The 25,352-nt window shown below is 46.3% G+C and overlaps 1 protein-coding gene across 1 annotated transcript in view; it reads left to right on the forward strand.

Moving 5' to 3' along the window:
- LOC146207515 (solute carrier family 12 member 8) overlaps positions 1 to 25,352 on the forward strand; it is a 55,511-nt gene that overhangs the window by 20,820 nt on the left and 9,339 nt on the right. The window contains exons 2-7 of the mRNA XM_084588191.1: positions 16,314 to 16,487; positions 20,171 to 20,311; positions 21,245 to 21,436; positions 22,922 to 23,042; positions 23,650 to 23,763; positions 23,939 to 24,140. Coding sequence (XP_084444317.1) covers positions 16,347 to 16,487; positions 20,171 to 20,311; positions 21,245 to 21,436; positions 22,922 to 23,042; positions 23,650 to 23,763; positions 23,939 to 24,140 — 911 coding nt within the window. The 5' untranslated portion in view covers positions 16,314 to 16,346. The remainder of the gene's footprint in view (positions 1 to 16,313; positions 16,488 to 20,170; positions 20,312 to 21,244; positions 21,437 to 22,921; positions 23,043 to 23,649; positions 23,764 to 23,938; positions 24,141 to 25,352) is intronic.

The following is a 25,352-nucleotide window of genomic DNA, read 5'->3' on the forward strand; positions in this document are numbered from 1 at the left end:
AACGTCCAGTTTTTGCGAAGTCAATTTGGCAATACGCAATCAAATCCGTGGAAAATGATCTGGATTTGATGCGCATATCTCATCGTATCAGCCATATCAACTACAAGTTGCCCGTCCACCTTCACTGACCGTTACGTTTTCAAATTCTTTTTTTTTTTTTTTTGCTTGTACAGCTGCATACCTGGAATGGCCTTCCAGACAACATTGCTACCATCATTTGATCACGTCAGTCCATTGAAAATGCAAAAACGTTCCTGTTATTGTGAATATGTACTTTTCAAAATTTTCCACCCCTTATGTACCACCCCTTTTAGGGGCCTTTACGGTAAAAAAATGAAATGAAATGAAAACGTGCTGCTAGGCAACAGTCGCCGTTTTTAGAGTCTTCAAATTATGACGGCCAGTTCGCCTTTGAAAGCGCCACACAAAATGCATCATGTATGACCATAACTGACCTCTGAAGCTGATTCACATATATAGTTTTCAGTGCCTGCTATTGATTATACCTATTTCATGCGCATGGGCTATAGCACATGCCTAGTGCGTCGCATGTCACGCTCTATTGTACAATGCGAACGATTCATTTTCTGTGCCGCTTCGTTATATCGAATTGTTGAGCTGCCGTTACTGCATCAACGACACCGATATCCAAGACAGTGCATATATAAGTCAACAGCTGCCCAACAGCTGCTGAAGGATTTCGCTTGCTTCGAGGGTTTCGCCGGCTTTCTTTCGAGGTCGAGCGACCAACTCTGACTTTTGCGACATACAGCTGCTGGAACCCTCTCCCACACATTTAAAGTATCATATATTGGCGAGACACGTGGAACATGTTCAGCACGGCGGAGCGCAGCTGTTTCAAAGTATCACTTTAGCAAAAAACGCTGCGCAGGTGTGTTGTTATCCATGCACTTGGAGGTAAACGGGCCGTTAACCTCTCGTAGGTTACCCAAAGAGTTACCTGCCTTTTGTGAGCGTTACTATACTCATGTTCGCTTTTGTTGAAAAGCATTCTAAACACAACACGCTGTGTGCAGTTAAGTGGACGATCACAAGCTGAAGACTATAGATTTTTTCGCTTCGTGCCGAGTCAGAATTAATGCAAAAATAGGAGACTGAAATGCAACACATTTTTTGTTTGATTCCCATAACGGATAGTAACAGTGTGCTTGGGTGGATGAAAGCATGAGGTTCACCAGCATATAAGTTAGAAGTATTACTGGTAACAGCGAAACAGTGCCTCAAAATCGCAATCATGCCGGAAAAGAAATTGTAGCGAACCCCACCGCACCTTGAGTGCGCATTCAGCTGACCGTTTATTGGTTTAGTTTGGTTTGGTTTGGTCTATAGGGTTTTTAACGCCCCAAAGCGACTCAGGCTATGAGAGACGCCGAAGTGGAGGGCTCCGGAAATTTTGACCACCTGGGGTTCTTTAACGTGCACTGACATCGCACAGCACACAGACGCCTTGTTTTTCGCCTCCACCGATACCCCGAGGAGTTTATAACGATTCAAAAGATCAGATTTTATTTTTAATATAAAAGAACGTTCTTACTGAGGTAGTTCGGTTAAAAGAAAACCTATTGCCTAAAAGTAGGTAAATTATACACAAAAGGCGAGTATCACTGATACATTAAATCACTTCCTAATTGGATTTGGCGTAAGGGGATGATGAGCTGGTAGACCTTGCTGATGGCCGTACGGTTGATACTGGCGGTAAGCCCTTGGGCTCTGGCCACGACCTCGAGTTGAGTTTCCAGGTCGTAGCTGAGCAGCGGGGTCTGCTATGCGGGTCCGATTGCGCGAGCCTCCGGAGGTGTTCAGGTAGGGGATCTGCCGGCAAGTCCCAGAATGTGTAATCTAAGGTGGCTCTGCCACCGCATTTGCAAACTACACTCCGCGGGATCAATTCACATCACCATTCGGATTCGCATTAACAGTAGGTGCGAAAGCACCTTTAACAATCGCCTTTTTTATTCCAAGGTTTTTCGGCATTGAGAGAGACTGGCACAGAGTTTGGCAAAGTGTTCAACGTCTTTAGTGGTTTAGTTTTGGGGGAAACGAAGGCGCATTATCTCACTGTTCCGTGGACGCCTGCCCTTACAATGAACGACATACAGTTAGAGGAACATATGTTGTCGGCTCGAATCTCTATCGCTCTAGCCTCCAACATGGATGCTAAATGGGAAGTGAAATGGTATCACCGCTCCCTGAAAGCTGCGCCAAGAACTGTTACGTCACGATTTTGATGCGACATCACGGGCATGTTTTGTTTTCTTTATTTTTCTCAATTCTGGATTACGGCGACGCCTTTTAGGCTGAGAGAGCTGCATACGCTATCGTGTTGAAAAAAAAAAAAAAAATAGCAATTCTAACCTAGAGACTTGAAAAAGCTAGTTAAAGGAACGGAAACGCTCATTCTTGACTATGCTGTATGGACTACAGGTTCTGCTACCTACGCGTTAGCGGGGTAATCCTCCCGCCTAGCCTTAACAACGAGAATATGGTCGAATACGTTTGGAGTGTGCAGTGCGCAGTGTGTGATGCACAGGTTGTTCAACCCAGCGCACTTGTCAGCATCGCCAGCAGCGTCGATACTTTAGAAGCGAGTGCAGATTTGGACGAACACATAAATATGGCAACGCCCACCGTAACGTTACGGCATAACTGCGGACCAGCTCTCTGCGCCAGCGTTACAACCTCTGGCCAGAACCGCGCGGCGACGGGGAAATGAAGATTAGATCTCATTACGTTTTGTCTGAGCGCGCCGAGCTCCCTCGAGTCAATCGTACGAACATTTGTCAATTTGCTTCCGAGTTCCGACCTCCCACTGAATCTCCTTGCGAAATATCCAATCAGAGAGCGCGTCTACACTTCACCCCGAGACAAAGGCGCTTCACGAGGCTAGATTAACTGCGGTGGGTTGCCAGGGGCGGTCGCTACGGCTCCGACTTTCATTTCACTCGGTCTATCGCGCGCCGACATGCGCACGAGAGACTGCTCATTCGCTTCAATTTGGAACGCATCCCCAGAAATCCCGTGGTTAAATAATGCTCGCTCGTCGGGCTCTTCAACCATTCGCCGTGGAAAAAATCTCCTTTGACGTGCCGACAGGTGAACGGCGAGCGAGCAAGCGCTGCCTGTCGCGTCGAGTGCACCAGCGTCAGTGCTGAAGAGGGCACTTAGCGTGACGCTTTAATTACGTCGAACAAAGCCGACCGTCCAAAACTGCCGCGCTGCGGTCGCGGTGCAATAATAATACGGCGGCAGTTTGCCCCGCTAATTTAAAGCCATGCAAGGTGACTGGGGACTGAATAAGCGTCAGCTTATCCAGGATGCGAACTAAGGGAGCTGTTAGCGTGCGACAAGTTTAGCGAGTATGTGCTGTTCTGGGTTTGGCTTTTTTACTTGGGGCAGACATGGCAGCCGACTGCGCTGACTGCACAAGATGCGCTCTGGCCTTTGGGGAAGAGGGGGCACTTTGATGACGGTTTGGTTTAGTTTATGAGGTTTAACGTCCCAAAGCGGCTCAGGCTATGAGAGACACCGTGGCTCTTTCAATTTATACCAAATGAGGTTTTTTAACGTGCATTAGCATCGCACAGCATGCAGGCGTCTTACTTTTCGTCTCCATGGAAAAGTGGCCGCCGCGGCCGGGCTTCTATCCCGCATCACAGTGCCTATCCCTGTTGACAATAGAGCACCCTAATCACTTAACCACTGCTGCGGGGCCCACCTTGATGTATATGCTGGAGAGATTAGCTTGAAGGTATACCAAGAAGGTGACAGAGGCACGTACACAATAGGTGAGGGACCCCTTAAAACCAAGGTGCACCGTTCTGCGTTCTCACGTGTGCTTCCAACAAACTATGCAGCAAGCAGCGAATGATGCACTGTTCTTCTGAACGCAAGCGACGTATGGCTGTTTTGAGTACCGTGTTCTGACATTGTAATCCGCTACAATAGAAGCTCCGAAAAAAAAAAATTAGAAAGAATAGAACACTGATGTAAAAAAAAAAATTATTTATAGCATTCGGGAATATATCCTCTCCGAACGGTGTTGCCGTTCCTAAGACCTTGTACGCCCACGGCGCTGTTGTCGGGCCAATACAGAAATAACTTTTACATTGCCGTCTGCTAGATATTGCATCGATTTTATGGTACCATTGTCATTGTCGTTGGCATCCACGCCACAAGCACTTAACCCTCACGATCATCCATCACTGGTCAGCACGTAGTGGCGTCAGGCGCATGACGCCATAACGCACCATGACAATTCTGAGAACTTCAACTCCCTCTCTTCTCTGGAGGTAACTCCGTTTTTAAGTAAAAAGTGCTTTTAATTAGCGCCTATTGTGCGTACGTCGAGGGGAGAACACGGTACTGAAGCGGAAGTCACGAAGGCTAGCCTAGACTAGGTTTCATGCTTTCTGGTGGCTACATGCTCCACAGCCGCTTTAGCAGCGCATGCATCAACAAGTGTCTTCTAGTCCCGTAGTGAGCGAATTCAGCATGCGGCGCGGATTAATCTATACTCTGTCCAGCAGCTCGAACGGCGTATGCGCATTCCTAGCAGATTTTGACGAGTAGGGCGATAAGCCTCGTGAGTTACCGTCCTAGCGGAATATTCGCACCGGCCGAAGCTATTACTATACAGGTCTCGCCATCTATTAGCACGGCTAATGATGAACTCTAATCCGGTCATCCTGCCACTGCTCGAAGGTTCGAGATATGCTGACCGTATTGTTCAATATGACACGCCAGCAGTAAACCGATGTCATACTTATATCTACTATCGATTATAAGAGCTAGAGGCAATGGATATTTTTTTTTTTCGTAAATTCTCAGCAAAAGTTGGGCATGCAGCGGATGAGAAAGGAGAGAAAAGGAAGAGGAGAGAAAGTACCGTCCCTCAAGAACACCTTTTCACACATGCATACACAAGCCTTTTTATCTCTTTCCGTTATTTCTTTTTCTTTTTTTTAGAGAGTACGTACAGAAACGAAAAGCATTGGGAGAGAAACAGAGAAAGAAATATGGTAGGTGCGGATATAAAAAAGAAGGGGGGTGTGGGTGGGTGAGGGGGATTTTATATATATATATATATATTTTTTTTTTAAGTTGCTTCTTGGGGAAAGAAAAACGTAGTATCTGTCTCACTTCTCGGTGGATACCTGCACTTAAAATTATCGGCATAAAATTGGAGGTACATATGTCGCTGGTTCGAATCCCTGGTTCAAACTATCCCCCGGCTTTCAGATGGATGCCATTGGAAGTGAAATTGTACACTACCTTGAACGCTGCAAATAAGACGGCTGCGCCACAATTTGTTTCAAATGATGTGCGTGTAACCAAGTTCGATTCCGTGGGTCTGAAAGGCTTATTTTTTTATTTCTTTGTTTCCTGCTGATAAGCTTCGCGTTACAACCACATCTAAAACGTCCGCGCCGGCTTTCCTGCGACACGGAACCCTTATCCTATCGCGTAATACACAGCTTAACTACAAGCAAAATATTTCAGCTCTGTGTTCCTGTTGCGCTCAATTTCGTTAGTACAGGTCAGAACTGCAACAGCGCGCGGACCGGCGCTTTAATTGCAGGTATAGAGATATAAGAAGGCTGTTTTGAATCATGAATTGGTTGGTCTTGCAATGTCTACTGTGTTTGAATTTCTAAGCAATGTCACATGCACTTTTGGGCTTTTTGAAATCCCCCCCCCCCTCCCCCCCCCCCCCCTTTTCGTGTTTGTTCTCATGTTCTCAGCCGATGAATTCAGGTCGCGGTAATGAAGGCTACACCATTATAAACTGAAGAAATTACGCCATTATGTTCCCATCTTGCTATTTTTACGTGTTACCATCGGTAGGTTTCATAGCTGCTGTCTTGGGAGACAGTCAATGGTGATATAGTCGATGGTTTGAAAGAAAGTGCACCTCAATTATCGCTCTTCACCTCAATGAAATGCCGTCTGGCACGTGTTGCAGGCGCTGACTACTACTGTTCGTCGTTTTAAAAATAAAAATTAGCTTTCAGTCTTAATTTAATGCAGCGATACGTTTGTATGAGAGCGCAGAAACCCTGTTACATAAAAGTATAATTTCTATTGCTACGCGAACTGATTTTGATCCTAATGAGACACGTCATCATTAACCCTTCAGACAAGTCAAGTCGGAAGAAGGGAAATATGAGCGTTGTATCATTGTCTAACCTTTTCTAATCCAGACAAAAAAAAAAAAAAAAGAAAAACCTAGCAAACCGTTACGTGGACTTTTAGTTCAGCGAGAAACCGTTAAGCCGCAAATAAAACCAAATGACAACGTATTTGCCCCGATGTGTCAGAAATGCATTTCGCACACAACACAACGTTTCCCACTAGGCGCTGCATACAGCGATGTTGGCAAAAGCTGTTATGTGAATTCTTCGCGGTTGCTCCTTTCGTTTTTTTTTTTTTTTTTTTTAATTTTTCAGCTCGTTTCTGCCGCTACGAACTGTTACGTAATCCTAAGAAGCAACTCGGTTGTGAGCTTGTACTTAAAATGTGCAGTAATTTCTGCAGCATTACAGAAAACAAGAAACTCTCATTTGGCAACCCTTTTGTTTTTCTTTCATTCCCCTAAACTGAACCGAAATAGCTTGCTTATTTCTATTTTCCTCCTTTCTTTCATCCTTACTCTCACGATGAGTTCACTTTAACTGTGTTTTTCTTGTTAGATTATTCCTCATTTCTTTCGGTATCATATATGCCGCCATGCAGTCTCCTGCATAAAAATCAAGGTGCTCGACTACTGACCGAGGCGAGCAAACCGGGTTCGGTCCCGGTAGCGGCGGCCGTATTTCGACGGAGGCGAAACGCATGCAAGGTACTCGTGTATATTGTGCGGTGTCGGTGCACATTTAAGTGTCCCATGTGGTCGAAATTTTTCGAACAATTTCACTATATGGCGTTCCTCACAGCCTGAGTCACTTTGGAATGTTAAAACACATTGAACCACAAAACCATCAAATGTTGTGCACTGCCTGTACTGCTGCAGTACGTAGGTTGCGAACTCTCGCCAAAGGTGTTCATTCGTGACTCAGCGTCAATTGTTTATTTCAACTCCAGCGGCATCGACCGACTTTCGAATCGAGGATTCCTCGGCAGCAGCGTCGGCAGCTTGCGTGTTTAGTTCGTTTTTTTTTTTTTTTTTTTTTTTTCTCGCGTGCGTCAAACGTTCAGTTCATACGATTGATGTTTCCTTAAAACGTTCTACGTGAGCGCCGTCAGCTTGCCAATCACAGTCCATTGTTGTGTTTGAGGCATTTAGAGAAGGTCGCTCGGTTGTATCGATTCAGCATCACATTCGCTTGTGCGATAGCTCCATCAACCTCTCTGGCATGCATCTCGGGAGGTAGTTCACCAGTGAACTTGACTCCACTAACCTTCATACAGAACTGGCGAAGGACAATTTGACGAAATAAAATGGCCGGTTTCTCGGTAAGTAAGCTGACGTAAAACATCAAAACCTCAGCGGCACCAGAAAACGACAGTCATCCCTTTATGGCATGCCCTCATCAGACCAAGAGGTGCAGGGAATACGTTTACGCTTTTAAAAACATAGTTAATATTCACTGTTATTCAAGGGTGCTATGCGGGGCGTACGAAAAACTCTTTCGGGAGAAGGAAGAAGAGGATAAACATTATTTTCGTTGACCATTTAATAATTAGCTCATTCTTCATCTCATACCTTACTGATGCCCTGAGGCAATAAATATCGTTAAAAAAAAAAAAGAAAGTAGCAGACTAGCGTGATGAGCTCGTGGCGCTTGGCGACATCTATAGCTTATGTCACTACCCGGATCCTGTCTGTCCGAGTCGGAGCTGGGCTACGCGGCCTCCCACTGGTCAAGATTCGAGAGCTGCAGACCTGCAAGGTGTGGTCTCGAGGGCAAGCTTAGAGTATGTGTGAGAGAGTAACGTGTTGGCTACATACTTTGCAGAAATGGACATCGCAATATATATGCGGGCATTTATCGCGGGGTTGGAGAAAGTGTTTTGAGCTGCCTCCCCGCATCCTTTTAGGGATTGGTGAGGGCAATATGTCCGGGGGGGGGGGGGGGGGGGGGGGGGCGGTAGAAAAGCCTACTTAAGTGGTAGTGCATGGTGATATGAATCGTAATCATACTATCTCTCGGCGTCCGCAGAACTGGCGACGACACAGCCCAGTCTCCCTGAATGGGCGAGTGTGCAGGGACCCAGATCATTGAATCGTGTGGAGTTTTTGGTGGAATGGAGGAGGGAATGGACGGCAGGGGAGACTCGTCTTTGGCGAAATTACGAGCTGCATATTTAGTGTCGCAAAATATGGTTTCTTCAGAGGTGGAGGCTATCGCCAGACCATCTCTTCAGACCATCTGACGGGGATGGAGCATGCAACCAACCATGCACGAGCGAAGAAGCATCGCGATCGGCGTGTTCGGCTTCGTCGACGTAGACGGCTGTCCGATCTGTCAAATCCTTTTTGACCTGTCCTTGCGGCGAGCGGCAGGTACTCTGTGTGCATGTTTTTAGGAAGAGAGGTAACGATGAGGTTACCGCGGATATGAGGCGGAAGCTGAGCCTTGTCGGCTACAGTCGCTTCGAAGCTTATTCCTACCCTGATGATGATGATGATGATGATGATAACAACTTTATTTTCCATCAGATTAGGAGGCCCCCAATTCCCGCCCCCGGCACGCAGGCCTAAGGGACGGGAGCAGAGACCTCCGCGATCAGAAGCAGGCAAAGAGGTCTTGGCTCTTCGCGGCTTCTTCCTACCCTATTGATTATGTGACGTACCATGTAGGCGCGATTGAGGCGCTCGCTCTGAAAGGTGAGATGAGCTTCCACGAGCTCTTTCCAGTGTTCTAGACCCATAATGTCAGGATTTTGTAGGCGGGGGTCCAGCGAGGAAGGTGAAGAAGGCCACCTTATATGTCTGTCTAATAAGACAGTCAACACGGTCCAGGGAAATTATAGGTGAGGTGACTGATAGCAAACGCGTGAACCAGGTGTCGTAAGTCGCCCTCCGCATGCTTGTATGTTTGTTATCAATGCGCCAAGTGAGAAGAATGGTCTACGAGACAGAGCTGTAAGCTTAGCCAGAGTGCCGGTGTTTTTCCGATTGTTCTGGATGAAAAGCCACAATACCCTAATAGTGGATACTTCGAGTATAGGCTGGCCACTAGTAGTGATGCACATGAGAGCATGATCGCGGAAGGCAGGTTGACCTCGGATGGCAGCTCCATGGAGCTGTAGCAGATCCTGCAGGACGTTCAGTGACATCCACCGCTTACTGAAGCGCGGATTTTACTTCGGCATCGTTGCCCAGATGGTGATATAGTCCGCGTATAAAATGCGGGATAGCCGGGGGATATAGCATCTAATTTAGGTGGTAGCGTGACCAAGGTGAGAGAGAAAAGGAAGGGGAGAGAACATTGCTACCGAGGGCAATACGGCTAAGAATAGAGAGCCAAATCTAATTTCATCTGTACAGCCCTAGAGGAAATTTGTGCTTATATAATAGTAGGTACGGGACAATACTGGCTTGCAGCCCGAAGAATATATTTATTCTTTTATAACAGCATAGCGATAGCCACTTTAAATCATCACCGTGAGTTGGCTGAATGATGATATAAGCTGCAGTAGCCACGTTGGAAGCTCAATGCCGCTCAATCATATCCAACATTACTGCCGACGCCAATGCACTAAACGCTGTAAGCGATGTAACCTTCTTGTAGGCCTTGCGCTCTTCGTATGTTCTGAATACAATACGAGTGTTAATTATTTGGCGCCTTAATTTACGTACAAGAGGCGTTTTGAAAATCTTGAAAAGACTGCGTTAGAATGTTTTTCTTATTTACAAATTTCCATCGGTATTAGCTGGCCATTTTTTCAGTTCTGTTCAGTCGTTCAGTCGTGTCCGACTCTTCGTGACCCTATCGACCATGTCACGCCACGCTTTCCGGTCTCTCGCCATCTTCCTAACATCACATAACTTCATCTGCAGTGTCTCGAGGATGCCATCTAACCATCGCGTTCGCTGCCTACCCCTTCTCCGGCGACCCTCAACCTTTCCCCAGCATAAAATCTTTCTCCACCGACCCCTCTCCTCATTTTTTAGGCACGCATTTATAGGCCGTTTTATTCTCTCTCTGACAGCGGTGCAGTATTAAAACCCTATAGCTGGCGCTAAAGGAAATATTCGTATAAGGATTATTTGTCTGTTCGTCTGAAGACCAAATAACGAGATATCAACGACACAGCAAGACGCCGTTCGCTGTCTACATGTATAGACTGCAGACAGTACACTTGCCATATAACGTCCACCTTCGGCTGGATAGTTTGGTTTGGTTTGCGGTGACATTCATATATACGAATTGGTTCACATGCGCGGTTTCCACAAGAGTTGTGCGCCAATCGTGGATTAATGATGGCTTGGCGCTGAGAGACATGGAGGCGTCGGAGGAGGCATACGCTGCCAATTAGAACGTTCTAAATGAGTGTCACGCGTAGTAATGCGGAAAGCAGAAGCAATGAGGGTTAAGCGTCTGTGCATCACGCTTAAAACAAAGAAATCGGCATTAGCGACGAGGGTCAAGTCAAGCGTCTCGCTTAATAGCACATGCGCAGTACAAGTTGCATTCTGCTCGCTTTTGCTTTTGTTTTAATTCTGCCGCGGGCTAAACTCGTCTTTTATCGACCTCGCTAAAACGAGCCTCAAGAAATTTCCCCTGGCGCCGTACTGCTGTCAGTGTTGTAAAGCTACTTAACGAGGGGCTCGGAGCCGGTGCGCTGCTCGTTAGGTTTCATTCAAAGAGTAATTTTAAACATGTTTTAGCTGCTGGCTTCGCGTCACGTTTTTAGCGCTCAAGACACCGTACCGCATGTGAAATTGCACGGAAATACAACTCAATCGGGCTACCGCACATACGACTTCCACTGCGTCATCGAAACAGCTGTTCATACGACAGGGGAGAAATGAATTCCATTCCAATACTGCATACGAAGCCCTCCGCCAGCTTCAAAATTCATCTGTGGCGTCTTAGCGTCGTTTCCCAACGCCACGCGCGCGACAGGCGACGTTTAGAACGACAGCTGAATACGTGACCTGCAGAAGCCGTTTGATAAGAATATACTGTCGATGGCGAAAACGGCCGGTGACGAATTATTGAAGCGAAATAATTTTCAACCGCTGCCACAGCTGCATATAGGCTCCTCATAGACCTTGCCAGCACAGGGAGCTAGAAAAAATATATATCGCGAAGGTCGGAGAGGCTCTGTCTATAACGCAGTGTAAAGAATAGGCTATACAGACATTCGTACACGGTTCCCTGCATTGCAGCTTTAACCTGAAAATTGGTGAGAAAAAAAAAAAAAAAAAAAAAAACTACCTGAGCCAGCAACAAAATAAACGTTCCGTTTCAACTTTGAGCCTGCTCACACCTCGCAGTAATCATCGCGTACACGGAACACGAAGCTGACAAACTGAAAACGGGATACTCTCAGTAAGCATATATCAAAGGGCGGGTTTGCCAGAGTCCGTTTTTCTACTGAAGAAACAAATTACTAAATATATACAGACCAGTAAGCTTATGTTGGCAATTTTCGTAGACTTTAGTAGAACATTTTATTTTACTTGACCTGTAACTTTTCTTAATAAATTAGATGGTGTTCGTACATTAACACATACGCTTTTGAGGTTGTACAACTGACAGTACTCAGTTCACTGATATTTATTGCTGCCGGTCCGCTTTCCAACATATTCGATGGTGTGACCCCCAAGGCAGGGGCCGGTTTTATTAAGTGGCTACGTAAAATACATGCTGTTTGTCGACGATACTGACTGTATGCGGACGATCCTGGTTCGTTCTTTAGTTTGGATAATGAAGCCGATTTGTTTAGGATGACTAATAGCATGCTGAACTGCTGAAAAATTTAGTTTCACGCAACCGATACGATTACCTTTTGCCGCCTTTGACCTATAACGTAGCAGTTCTATTAAATAAGCTTCATCTGTCCAGTCTTACCAGTACTAAGATAACAAGTAAAATTTAGAGCTCTGTTTTTCTAGACTGACCAGCGTTGTACAGCAGTTTCCATCTTACAGTTGTAACACTTGTAAGACTAAAAAGGAGATTTTTTTTGTCGTGTATCCATTGATGGCATGCTGTACTGCTGCTTGTGTTAGAACAGTAGATTTATTTTTATAATGCATCATATAATGGGGTTGTTATTAATTCGATTTCTATTCTTCAACCTGTGCTAAAAGCTTCAATATAGGTTATTAGCAACATATTATTTTATAAAATTATCGCACTTTTGTCACTGTTGGCTGCCCTCTGCTCAGTTGCCTCGTTGATTAATATTTCCTAAGAGCCTTTCGTTACGGAGCCCGCGTACATGTGGACGTTGAAAATAGAGAATTGAAACCGAAGCTAATGAGCGATCGAGTTTAGCCAGCAAGGACAAACACAAGGCTGATCGACGAGACTACATGAAGACCTGCAAGTGAGAAGTGCAAATGAGGCAGTGCTAAGCTCTGAGAGAGCAGACGAAAACACTTGATGAGAAAAGCCCAGAAGTAATCCGCTCTCCTTCCCAGTAAAGTTTGGCCGCTTTCAGAGCAGACTTACTGTAAAGAGTATGTAGAGCAAATCAGACGCTTCAGCTTCGTCTTTGAATGTGTGTTACTCACGCATCGTCAAACTTTGGGACATAAAAAGAACCACATAACCACTCGCTCACGCGAACTGTTTATTATTTCATTTTTTAACGAGCCTAATGCGTAGTTAGCGAAAAAATTCAAGCATACGAAGAGCCGTTCTGCCGGACGTGATAACTGCGCTTTTCTTTGCTGGGCAGGAAACTTGAATCGCTTTTAGGTTTGGACAGCAAGCACTCTGAAATCGTAGACAGACACGCTGTGTGTAAGAGGGCCCCGGGGAAGTACTCAAGGCAGCATTCCAGAGGTGCTGACTTTCAGAATTTCATTCTGTGCGAGTGGCACGCAATGCTTTTATGTTCAAAGGACTGTGTGCGCGGATTTCTGCGGCGTTGTCTAACGGGGCAGCCCTTGGCGCACCGAACGTTTAGGGAGCCCCGCACGATGCCCCTACTGTAGCTAAGGCCTGACAGACCATTGGTCGGTCTGGAATATCGCAGAAACCTCTCAGCACGAGGACACGCGTCCTAATACGTGTCCGGAGGATGGATGAATCGCCGCCTCTGGCACAACGGGGCGCACGAAGCTTTACCTCTCACTCGAAACCAGGCAATTAAATTTCGCATTGTGCCTCGCGATATTCGCCTCCCAAAGTGTTATGCAAATGCAGTCCTGAGAGACACAATGGCCGGCTTGTGGTTTATATGTCTGTGGAGTTTACAGGGTTCCTCCCCGCACACTTCTAGCATATCCAGAAATGTTAGACACTTTCTGGAAAAGTGTTTTTTGACCTATTTTTTGACACCTTGTTTAACATCGCAGTAACAATCGTTAGACTTCTGGTTTTGCTGTTATTTTCTAAAAGGCACTCCATTGTTTTCTAGGACAGACTGGCTTATTTTAACCAGCGTTAGCGTTACAATACTCACTTCACTCAAGGTCGCGTTATTGAAGTCAGCGGCACTTGGGTATACAGCCATACAACTTTGCACTTTCGTTCCGCTAAATATACTCAGATTTGTGAGCCATCAAGGTTGGACCACTTAGTACCACCATTCATATAAAAATTAATGGACCACATATTTGACGCAGAAGGTTCGGATGATAGCAAACGATTTTGCGTGCCACGAAGTACAAAATTACTAGTTACCGCCGCTTCGCCTTACACGTTCCACAGCTGCCTTACAATTAATTTCTAAAACTCATTCCATTGGATTTCTAAGGCAGTTTTAACTATACTCGCTGCGAGCGCAGTGAAAACTTTAAAATTATATTTTAGCCGAGCATCGGAAGCTCAGACCATTCATATGAACGTATGCATGTATCTTATGATATCTCACAGTTGTCTCAAACTTAAAAGGTGAATCTTTGACCTGATATCGAAAAAAAGAGTTGCGAAAACAGATTTCTTTTGCAAATAATCACGGTTCAAACTTCTGTGGAGAAGTTCGGCTCAAATTTTCTCCGTCTACCGCTCAAACAGTGTAGCTTCACCCTTCCCGATAACTAAGGAGTTTTTCCTAAGCGGGCAACAGGACCTGATAAAAAGTTTGTATCGAATAATTAGCTTTTGCCATTTCCTTAAATAAACGGCGAAAGCTCAGATTTATTCCTCAGTTTGCCATCGATTTCCGACTGCGAGAACATCACCGTGTTTGCATACCAAAGCCACATAAATTAGAATGAAATTATAATGCAAATACAAAACAATAAGCGTCCCCTAGCCTGGGTCGCTTATAGGGACATTAATCCCCATAAACCTAAACCTGAATAAAATGATAAAACGACAGGAGTTTACAAATGACATAATAAAGCAATCATGCCAGCGTTTTTTTGCTTTCTTTTATTTAGACGTCCGTTTGCGAACTGCAGGCGTACTTTTTCCCAACGTGGCAACGCTCAGTACAAGAAAAATGTGATAACTCCGTTTTGTATCTACACAAAATTTCCATGCACAACATACTGCCCCACAGAAGCCATGAATATATATGCATTCATTACACTGCGTACAATTATGTAGCAGAAATGTTATGGTGATATAATAGACGGCGAGAGCAACAGTTCACGGTGTGTTCCGGAAAAAAGTGCTCAGTGCGATCTTTTAGAGTGATCTTCAAGATATTTCTGAAAGCGCTCGCTGAAACACATATAATTTGTTTCAGAAAGCACATTACAAAAAATTGTAAGCAGCAGAAAGGACGTACGGAACAATTATTTTCAGGAACACACTGTAAAGTGCAGCACCTGCCGTCTATTATAAATCTCAATATAAGTTTGCAAATAATTAAAATTCGGCAACTAACTTTTAGTCATCAAAGTCTGGGGGATGGTGCTATAGTGATGAGTTCGATGTATAAGATGATACTTTGTGAATTTTTTGAAGAAAATAAATGTCCTCGTATAAAGCTATGTAGCGCGAGGAGAGCCGTGAAATATCACCTGAACAAACTTTTAATTGAAAGTTCGTTTAATTGAAAAGAGCCTGCAGCATTTCACTTTGGTCGACCGAAGTAAATTTCAAGCGTTAAAATGCTTCCTTCAGTAAAGATATTCCGAGATCACCGCAGTATCTGCACTGGAGAAATGTGCAAGCTTAAGAGTTGCTGTGTTGTCCGCGAGATGTGTCAGAGGGCCTTTCCATTCCTGTAAACCAGTTAATTGGATCTAATGAATAACTATAATTACCCATATCAACCATTCTTTCACTTGCACACCTTTTCTTGACGCTTTATCCGATGGTACCATTATTTTCCTATTTTACAGCTCTGACAAGGTCATGCCTATGCGAAATCCACCTGCATAGCCCTACCATGTTTACGCGTTAATAATTTCACGTGCTGATAAGCCTCCATGCATGTGTTACTCGGCACTTTCAGAGGGACTGATTGACACTAAGAAAAACATTAGGGAACTTTGTTTTATTGGTGAATGTGAAATAATAATGCCAGTTAGAAACTGGGAGAAAGAAACAAGCACGTGCCGTTGGTGGGATACAGTAGATCCGGCAGGAATGCAGGAATAAACAGCCGCCGCTGCTGCTAAGTCGTTTGAGCAGCGGAAGCAAAATTCAGAGGTCGTTGATTCAGATCCACCCGCATGTGGTTTTTTATTCTACTTTCTAACCGTTCATTTCCATGACAGGTGTCTACAGAAAACGCGTGACAGATACAGCGCTTTTCCTTTCCTGTAAACCATTTTTTTTTTTTATTTATAGGAAAGGAAAGACATGGTATCTGCCGCATTTCTCGCCGGGCGCCTGAAACGAGCCGTAAATGCAGAGAGGAAAGTGGGAGTGAAAAAAAGAAATAGGTGCCATAGTGGAGGGCTGCAGAGTAATTTCGACCACCTGGGGATCTTTAAGGTGCACTGACAACGCACAGCACACGAACGAATTTGCGTTTCGCCTTATCGTGAACGTGACCGCAGTGGTTGGATTCGAACATGGGCATTACGGTTCAGTAGCCGAGCATCTTAACCACTGAGCCATCGCGGCAGGACTTTGCGCTTTTCCGCAAACACATTTCTCTGATCCTGGCGGGCCTCGTTGGCGTGACTAAATGCGGCTACGCCAGTTTTCAACCACTCGAACTGCGCCTTATTTTCCTCCTGTACTTTTCTTTGCTCTGTTCGGCAGGTGATAGAAGATAACAGCGGCGAAAGAAGCACCATGACCGTGAAGCGAGGCCGTGACATCGACTGGGCCCGCTTCGGGCTCCGTGGCGATGTTGCCGAGAGCGGAGGCTCCGACGATGTGCCCGGCCACAGCGCCCGGCCCACCGGCGGAGAGGAGCTATTCCATCAAGACCTCGTGAGTGCATGGCAGCGATCAGCTTCTTGCCGCGCTCAGAAGTGTCATGGCGCTCACATGGTCAAAGCTGCCAAGCAATGATAAAACGTGGCCGATTTTTTTTTTTTTTTTCTACCTTTGAATGGCTGAAAGTGTTGCAGGCATCAAGAAGAGTCAGGACGCTTTTTTCTTCGAAATGTTGTTGCTCCGGCAACCAATGTCTTTCCCTTCACTAAAGCGCGCTAGGAACAGCGTGCTGGAAACTGCGTGAATTTGCACGGACAAACACCACCCTTACACTTCATCATCATCATCATCCTGACTACACCAACTGCAGCATAAAGCGTCTCTAATGTCAATCCAATTAACTCTGTCATACGCTAGCTGCGTCCGCCTAATCTTCGCAGACTTCCTAATCTTATCCGCCCACCTGACTTTCAGCCGCCTCAGCTAAGCTTCCCTTCCTTGCAGTCAGTCCATTACTTTTAACGGCCATTGGTTATCTTCCGTTCGCATTAAATGCAGCATCTGCCCACGTCCATATCTTTTTCCTGACGAACTAGGATATCACTAGGTTCCAGCTTGGCTCACACAGAGCCAGCAGCACTGCTCAGTGCATGACACTATCCCAGCAACGCATTTGTTCATTAATAATTTCATTCCGATGCGATTCAAAAAGGCAGCGGAAAATGCTCCTCAATGGAGGCTCTTCAGCCTGTGGCATCCACCGATTATCATAATGTCGTGATTAATGCGGTAATTCATGGCTAATACTTCTGCACCAGGCAGACCCCTAATATGTCTCAATAGCAGGTGCAAGACGAATAACCGTGACACCATAACAATCGGATAGCACAAAGGTCCCGCAGCGCAGAAAACCTAGCGTTGGGGTTGCCATTGTAGTTGCTACGTCACGAATCCTGACTGGACGGTAGGGCCCCGACGTCAGCGTCACATGACCGCGGACGGAAATTCAAACCTGCCGTAATGTCCACGTGAAAAGCGACGTCACGCGTGGAATGAAATTGGAGTCGCCGCTTCCCCGTTTGTCGCAAATGGTGTAACATTATAAAGTAATTGCTTTCGCTGAAAGAAAGGTCTTACGATTTTTATTACATTTTAGGTGGTATTCGAACTACTCTTGCTCTGGGAGTCAAACACGCTCTATAGGCCACGGCCTGGGACCAAGTAGCAGTTTATATAAGTGTGTAACTAGAGAGGACCACTACGTCATAGTCTCTGAGGCGGAGTTTGTCTCCTCATGATTTTTCTGAGGTACATTTGTCGCTGCGTTGAGTTACATACGACAATGTAGCGAAACTTCAAGGCTTATTTTCTATGCCCTACACATATACTCACCAACGCGCATATATTTTAACAATAACAAGCTACTCTCCGTTTGTCCTGCACACAGAGCCTAAGATTTCTGCGATGAATGTGCACTGCAGTGCCGTCTCTCATAAGGTTTACTATATGTACAAGATATGCCAGTGTAAGGGGAGCTATGACTGTTTAAACTATCCGGGAGTTGTTTTTCATGCTCGGTTTCCTAGCGCCGACACCTCATCGACGAACCAAACTCGGAACAGCTGTCATAAACGCTATCGGACGGTACTCCCTACCTGCGCGCAAATGGAGCTCCGTTGCAGTGTTCCGCCCAGCAGAGGTTTAGACCATGGTAACTGCGCCGCCCAAACTACTATATAAAACTCATAAAACTTGCCATAAAGTTAGCCAGAACCAGGACCTAGCGGCATTAAAGCGGGAAAGGGCGGAGGAGTTGCCTAGAGGCAGAGGGAAAGGAGGAATAAGGATTTCTTGCCGCAGTACCGGAGCCGCAGGCCCGCTCCATCAACTGGGCGCGCAAATCCGCGACAAGTTTACGACGAAAGCTCGGAGTTAATCCTTTCAGAGCGAAAAAACGCGCCAACTACGCTGGCGGTCGGTGACGAAGTAAATTGGAAGGCTTGACGATGAGGGACCATTTTTATAAGCACAGCTGCTCTAAAGGAATGTTGACTTGACGAGCTGAACGTGTCTTTCACTCGCTCAAGGCCGTCGGCACGCACGAAAAGCAGTCAATGAGGGCCTGAATGCATTTGTAGCACCAATGTTCGGTACTATAAATTTTCTTTAGCTCTAGCCTCCGTTACAATAAGCCTTACTCACTTTAAAATGGGCACTCTTACTGGTGGGCGCAGTTCAAAATGTGTATTCATGTTGGATCGTCTTTGAAGTGCGAATATGCTGTGGGGAATACACATTTCGTTAAAAAAAAAAAAATCATTTGTATGCGCAGTTGGCCTACTGCTACGGCAGTTGGCGCCAGAAGCCGCGTGTCGTATACGCATTTAAGCCCGAAAGACGTGTTTTCCAGGTAATTTACCAACGACGTCGTGAGACAGTCACGGTTCAGTGCGCACTGCATGCGCCCCATAGATAGCCCATCGCATGGCGACATCACGTTCGTTCCGGGTTGCTAAGCACTGCCCTCTACTGGCCATTATTATACAACCATAAAACATGCAAGAACTGATCACCACGGCGCAGCTGTAGGCTAGCGACAGCCGACGTGTTGGCAGATATGAAACAATCCGTTTGAAGAGCCGTGACAGCCCATTTTAAGTAGGACCCACTACTGTACGACCAAAGCTGCAAAAACCGAGTTGTGGAGTTGTGTGTGACGCCTGACCTTGAAGTGACTTTGTCAGCCTAGTACAGCCACAGTAAAAAAAAGAAAAAGAAAAAAAAAAAAAACAACGGAGCGGATTAGAATCTATGTATGTCTCGTGGGAACATGAGGATGGACTCTCGTAGCTATCGCCGTTTTTCAGCATGGTATCTGTTACAATGAAACAATGTTTCATATGCATTAACTTTGTACAAGCTATTGTCACACTAGTTTCAAATGAACACTGAGTACAATACTGCACAACTAAGCAGAACCTACTAGAAAATAGGCAGTGCAGAACACATCGCTAAGGGGGAGTGCCACTGCCGTTCGAACTTGGGGCATGCGCTTCTTCTAGATGAACCGTCATCCTTTTTAGGCGGTCTTTTGTCGAAACAACAGATTCGCAAGGGTATATCTCACGCCGTAGCCGACCACACTGCGTGTTTTGTTGCCACTCTCTCGCGCTGTGCTTGCATGTCGTCCAAATATGATTTCACGCATATGTAAAATTGAAATTCGAAAACTGACTTTACCTACGTTAAAAAGTTACAAGGTTTCAACGCTGCTGAAACCAAATATTGAGCGAAAGCATTAGCTGCGGGTGACCGAGCGTTCTTCTTCTTCTCTTTTTCTTCTTCTTCAGCCCACATATAAAGCCCCGCTTTAATCAAACGATATGAACGTGCCTTAGTGGCCTATAGGGGTAACGTGAATGTTAGGGCCCTAGCAGGCTGATTCTGACATAACCGTCCCATGTGAAACGAGAGACCCAAGTTGGCAGCTCTTGCCAGCCCGTGTGCCACGGGGGTGTGACGTCACAGCGTCACGTGGGTAAGACGGACTGCGGCCGGGTCACGCGAAGGCTTGAAAGTGCGAGTAGTATTGCTTTCGCAATAAAACCGACTTGGCCCACCCCCTTGGAATTAGGATGGACCACCAAGAAAATTAGATCGGAAAGGAGATTTGGATGCTTCCGCACGATACTACTTTGACTGGCGGAGTCAAACGGTCGTTTTTGTTGTTGTTTCAGAGTGCCAAGGCGAAGCCATGGTGGTCGGCCAACTTCTTCGTGTCGGAGCCGGTGCTGTTCGGCACATGGGACGGCGTCTTCACCACGTGCATGATCCACCTGTTCGGCGTCATCGTATTCCTGCGCTCCGGTTGGATTGTGGTGCGTAGACCCCAGCATGTACAAGGCGGATGAAAGAAATGAGGAGCCTCACAACCACATTCCTCCGTGAGAATTAGACATCGCTATAAGCTAGGGTAGGGAATTAGGAACTCGCTATTACATGAGCATACATAATGAACATATCAGAAAAATTTAAAAAATCACAGTAGAATTTCTATTTTGGTAAGCTGAGGTGTTGAGTAGTCGGAAATTAATTGTGCAATCATTTTGTGGTCGCAAGGTTGTTAGAAAATCGAGAAAAAGCCCATGGCGCCGAGGTGATCCGGACCCACGACCTCTGAATTTCAAGTGTTGTGACGGACTGAAATATACGGTGGTGGCCGCTTAGTCTTCTACATTTGGGGCTATTAATGTTGCATGTGTATTAACATTGAGAGTGTCAGCTTCGCACTCTTCCGTAGCGGGGAACATACTACGTCCTGTCTCACTTGGAACACGACAGAACGGTGAGGGCGGGAACTATGCGAGGACCATATCATGCTACCATGTGGCGTAAAGACTCGAGACCGGGTGTGTCCAGATGCAACTACCACTATTTCTTCACCGCGTACGTGATTAATTCCTAAATTTTTTTTATCATACCCAGTCCAAAAAGTGTAAAAAATGCTACAAAATATTCTGTAGTTCTGTCGTAAACGTCAAAATTTTCTGTAGATCTTTCTGTCGTACCTTTCTGTAGTCTGTAGTACCTTTCTGTCGTAACTGCAAAAATTTCTGACGTTACTACAGAAATATCTGTTGTCACAGCAGGTTTACTGTCAAAAAACACACAGAAATTCTGTTGTGACAACAGCTAAACCTTGTGTAGTTTTTTCGACTGGGTAGATTTTCTTTGCAACCATTTATGTCCACGTTCGCTTCAATACACTGCAAAGTTTCCTTTTCTGAATTCGCCTCCTTCATGCAACGCAGGGCAACGCGGGCGTAGAACACGCCCTACTCATGGTGCTGGCCACGGTGGCAGTGTGCAGTTTGGCCGTGCTGGCCGGCATCGGCGTCTGCGAGCGCTGCCATCTCGAGTCCGGTGGCCTGCACGTTCTCCTCTCGCACATACTCGGCGTGCGGGTGGGCGGCGCCGCGGCACTCATCTACTGTTTCGGACAGGTACGCCGACAACTAACGTGTTATCTAGGAACCTCTCATCTGTGCCTCAGTTGGTTCCCTAAGAGAAGTCTTGGTCAAACGATTGAAATCTAGACCACGAAATGGAGCCGTAACGCCATCATTAAAGTTCAAAGGGCCTTTCAAATGCTACGAAATGATTTCTTTATCACAACAAGAAGCTGTCTCAAAGCATTTCACGGCCATTTTGTTCTATAATGGCGCCGTGAAAGCTTCATTTTGCTGCCGAGACGAAAATCATTCGGCTTCAGGACTTTTGACCAAGGCTCTACCTTAATGAGAAAGAATGTGTAGCCAGCGTGCAAGAATTTAGTGACAGACATTTCTGTTAACTGAATGCAACAGACAGCGAGCTTGAGTATTGAAGTACGCTAAGTTCTTAGAATAGCCCCCATATAGTCGATCCCGGATACATTGATCTCCACGGGGATCAAAAATAGTTCGATATATCGATAATTCTATATGTAGAATACGAAAACATATGAGCTTCTCTGCAATCCAGAAACGTGCATACGGTGTACCCACGCTATAGCGGTGCATTTCCTGCTGCGATACCTCGCCGCGGGTGCAGTATCTCGCGAGGTGCACGCGCGTCGAGCGTCACTTCGCGATAGGCGTCGGAAGGAGGTACATATCTACGTGCCGCTCGGAGAGACAGATCTAGGTGTCAGGGCTCGCCTCTTGCGTCGCTTGGTATACGTAACAGCCTTTGGGGCAATGCTCGACATTAAAGCCGCTGAAAACGGCGCTTCGAGAAAAACCACTGCTGATCATATGAGGTCTAAATTTTTTAATGGTACATTATATATATATATATATATATATATATATATATATATATATATATATAACTAAGTTAAAATAGGATACAGTTGACAACTACTTCAGCAGCGATGAAGGCCACGCGAGAGCCGCCGGAAGCTTTCGGCCAGCAAAGGTGGCTTCGCGGCACGACAGCCAGTGCATCGAACTTTGGCTTCTTCACATGGCTGCAGGGTGCGCTAAGAACATGCATGCCAATCCGAAGACCATTTTCAATCGGACTCGCAATTTTACAGCTTTAACGCTGCCAGGGGAAGGTCAAGGCTGCGTAGCTAGCACCACTCCGCGCCCGAAAAATGATCGTGGACACTATTAGGAGAAGCGCCCCTTGCAGAGACGTTTCCCTGAACGGGAGTTCGATAAAGACGAACACTGTTCCTGTACTTTTGCATGGGCTTTTGAAAGGTATATTCTGAGAGTTCGATAAAACCAATAATTCGATATATCCGGGATCGACTGCATCAGTTTTACTTACTGGTGTGTAGCAGCTGACACGAGTGCCGCAGCTTATATGTTCTCTGTGGTAACTGCTGACAGCTGTTGAAGCGGACAAGCAGAGAAGTTGTGAGTCCTCACCCAGGTTCGCAGACTGCGTCCTATAGTATGGTGCGCAGCCGCTCCATTTACACCCTTGTCTGGACGCAGGCGGTGAGCAGCGCGCTGCACGTGATGGGTTTCGCCGAGTCCATGGGCCAGCTACTCAAGATGGAGGAAGATCCGTGGTTGCAGCGGGGAATCGCCTCGGCGCTTGTCCTCCTGCTGCTTGGTATGATGCTTTACGTGCTGTTCGTAGCGCCCAGAAGTCGGAAACGTCGTAGAGTGACGGAGAAGATAAGCTACTTGCCACGTAAAGCAACAAATATATGATAGGTGTTCATTTACTAAGGCAGATAAGTTGCCCCTGGGTTCGGGTTTATGTTTTCTGGCCTCCAGCACTTAACTTCATTGTGGAGGGGAGGGGGATGCACGATGATTGACGATGAGCGCAGAAGACATGTGCGAATATGTAAAAGCCCACCACTATAATAGCCCGTATCACAGCTGCGAATCAAGGCTAACGCAATACGAAGAAGGCCCAGACCTTCTGGGGAGACTTCACAGCCAAGTACTGTGTCCCTGGATAGCGGTCTGCTGTAAAAACACGCCAAGGAAACACCAGTTTTTCAATAAGATTTTGTATGAAAAGGTCATTTAGAAGAGTTAATGGAACGCTCCGCATGCTGCAGGTTGGACTACCTCAAATTAATAATGAGACAAAAGAAATGCAGACCACAGATATACCTTTGAGATTGCCATCTCAGAGAACATTGTGCTTTTTCCCTTGTGTGTATTCATTTGCGTGAATATGACGTTTTTTTTTTTTTTGTTCCCAGCAATCAATGTTGCCGGCGTCAAGTGGGTTGTTCGGCTCCAGTTCGCCCTCCTCATTATATTACTTATGGCCGCACTGGACTTCGCCGTGGGAACATTCGTCCGCTACGACACAGGTGCGCCGACTGCTGAGCCCTTGCAAGTAGAATCATCTTCAGCGCCCCATACACGATTGGTTCCCACGACCAAAAGGTCATATTATTAACCTATAAGGCGACAAAACGCTCGGCATATCCATTTGTCGAAACTATATTGATTCCCATTTGTGCATCTTTATTTGCCGCATTGCAGAGCATGGCGTGACGGGATACGACCTGGCGACGCTGAAGAACAACAGTTACCCGCGTTACGGCGAGGGCCAGAACTGGTTCACCGTGTTCGGCGTCTTTTTCCCGGCCATGACGGGCGTCTTTGCCGGCATCAACATGAGCGACGACCTGAGGAACCCCGTGCAGGACGTGCCTGTCGGAACGATGGCCGCCGTCGGTACCTGGTACGCACCACTATACTCGGGGACACTTTCTTGGCAATGGAGCCAAAGCTACGGAGCCGAAACGCATCATCTTCCTGCGCACCTGAATATAATCCCTAGTTACATGAGCAATTTCTGCAAAAACAAATTGAAATGGTAGTGCTAGTTATTTACTGTATATTTTTTATCACGGAACCAATTTTCCGAAATGAAGCTGTTATGCCTAAAACACTTTTCTTGGTCCCGCCGAGTTTTCTCGTCTGATGTCTGTGGCGGTTTTTCGAGGCTCCCCGACTTTACAAACAAGATGGCGGCAGCCGCCTGTTCGGGTCGTTCCGTTTGTTCTGGTCGTCTACTCCGCAATGGTTGGAAGCGTTTTCACCAGACAAGGTTCGAGTTAAGTTCAAGAGACGTTGGCTATCGAAGCAAACGAATAAAATGATCTGCAACGTCTATGCAGACCAAAAGCTGCGTGGTCGAATTACATGGCGGAGTGACACGTTTAAAGACGCCCCGCCTCCCTACCTTTGCGCACATTTCCAAGTGTCCCCGAGTATAGGGCGACGAACTGATCGAGTCGTTCGTCACACATCTTAGTAATGCGTACGCACCAAGGCAGAATAGAGCAGGAAGAGCACAAGAGGAAGTGCGCACTAGTGCTTGTCCTTTCTTGCCTTTGGTGCGCCTTGGCTCGAGTGGCACTGCTGAACATAGAGCGGTAGAATGCATGCAGTCTAGATGATGGTTACAACATTCTGAGTGAATATGCATCGTTTCTTCCCTAGAACCCTACAGAAACTTGTGCCATCTCATTTTCGATTAGGAGTGATCCTCTTCTATGAGACACTGCAGAACCCGGAGAAGAGACTATTGACAGGTCGAGGGAAACAGCTTATATAGTGACGGTTGCTCACCGTCTTGGTACAATAGAGAGATTTAGCTTACCGTGTTCCGCGATCCGCCACCGTGACTCTCTACCGCGCGTGGGCGGGATGCTCAATCTGATTGGTCCCGACGCGGCAGGTCTGTGTGCTGACATCCAGTATGTGGCGCCATCTATCGGCGTCAAGGGGGTTCTGGGCATGCGCAGTGGAACGCGCGGTGGCGGATCACGGTAAGCTAAAACTCTCTAATGAGGCCTCCATAGGCGTCTGGAGGGAGGGCGCCCCCCACCCTCCAATTTCGGAGATATTTTTACCTTGAGAAATTTCGACTACCCCCTCCACCAAGCCT

The sequence above is a fragment of the Amblyomma maculatum genome, chromosome 1, assembly GCF_055883805.1.
Source record: "Amblyomma maculatum isolate TAMU_Amacu chromosome 1, ASM5588380v1, whole genome shotgun sequence".
Taxonomy (NCBI): Eukaryota; Metazoa; Arthropoda; class Arachnida; order Ixodida; family Ixodidae; genus Amblyomma; species Amblyomma maculatum.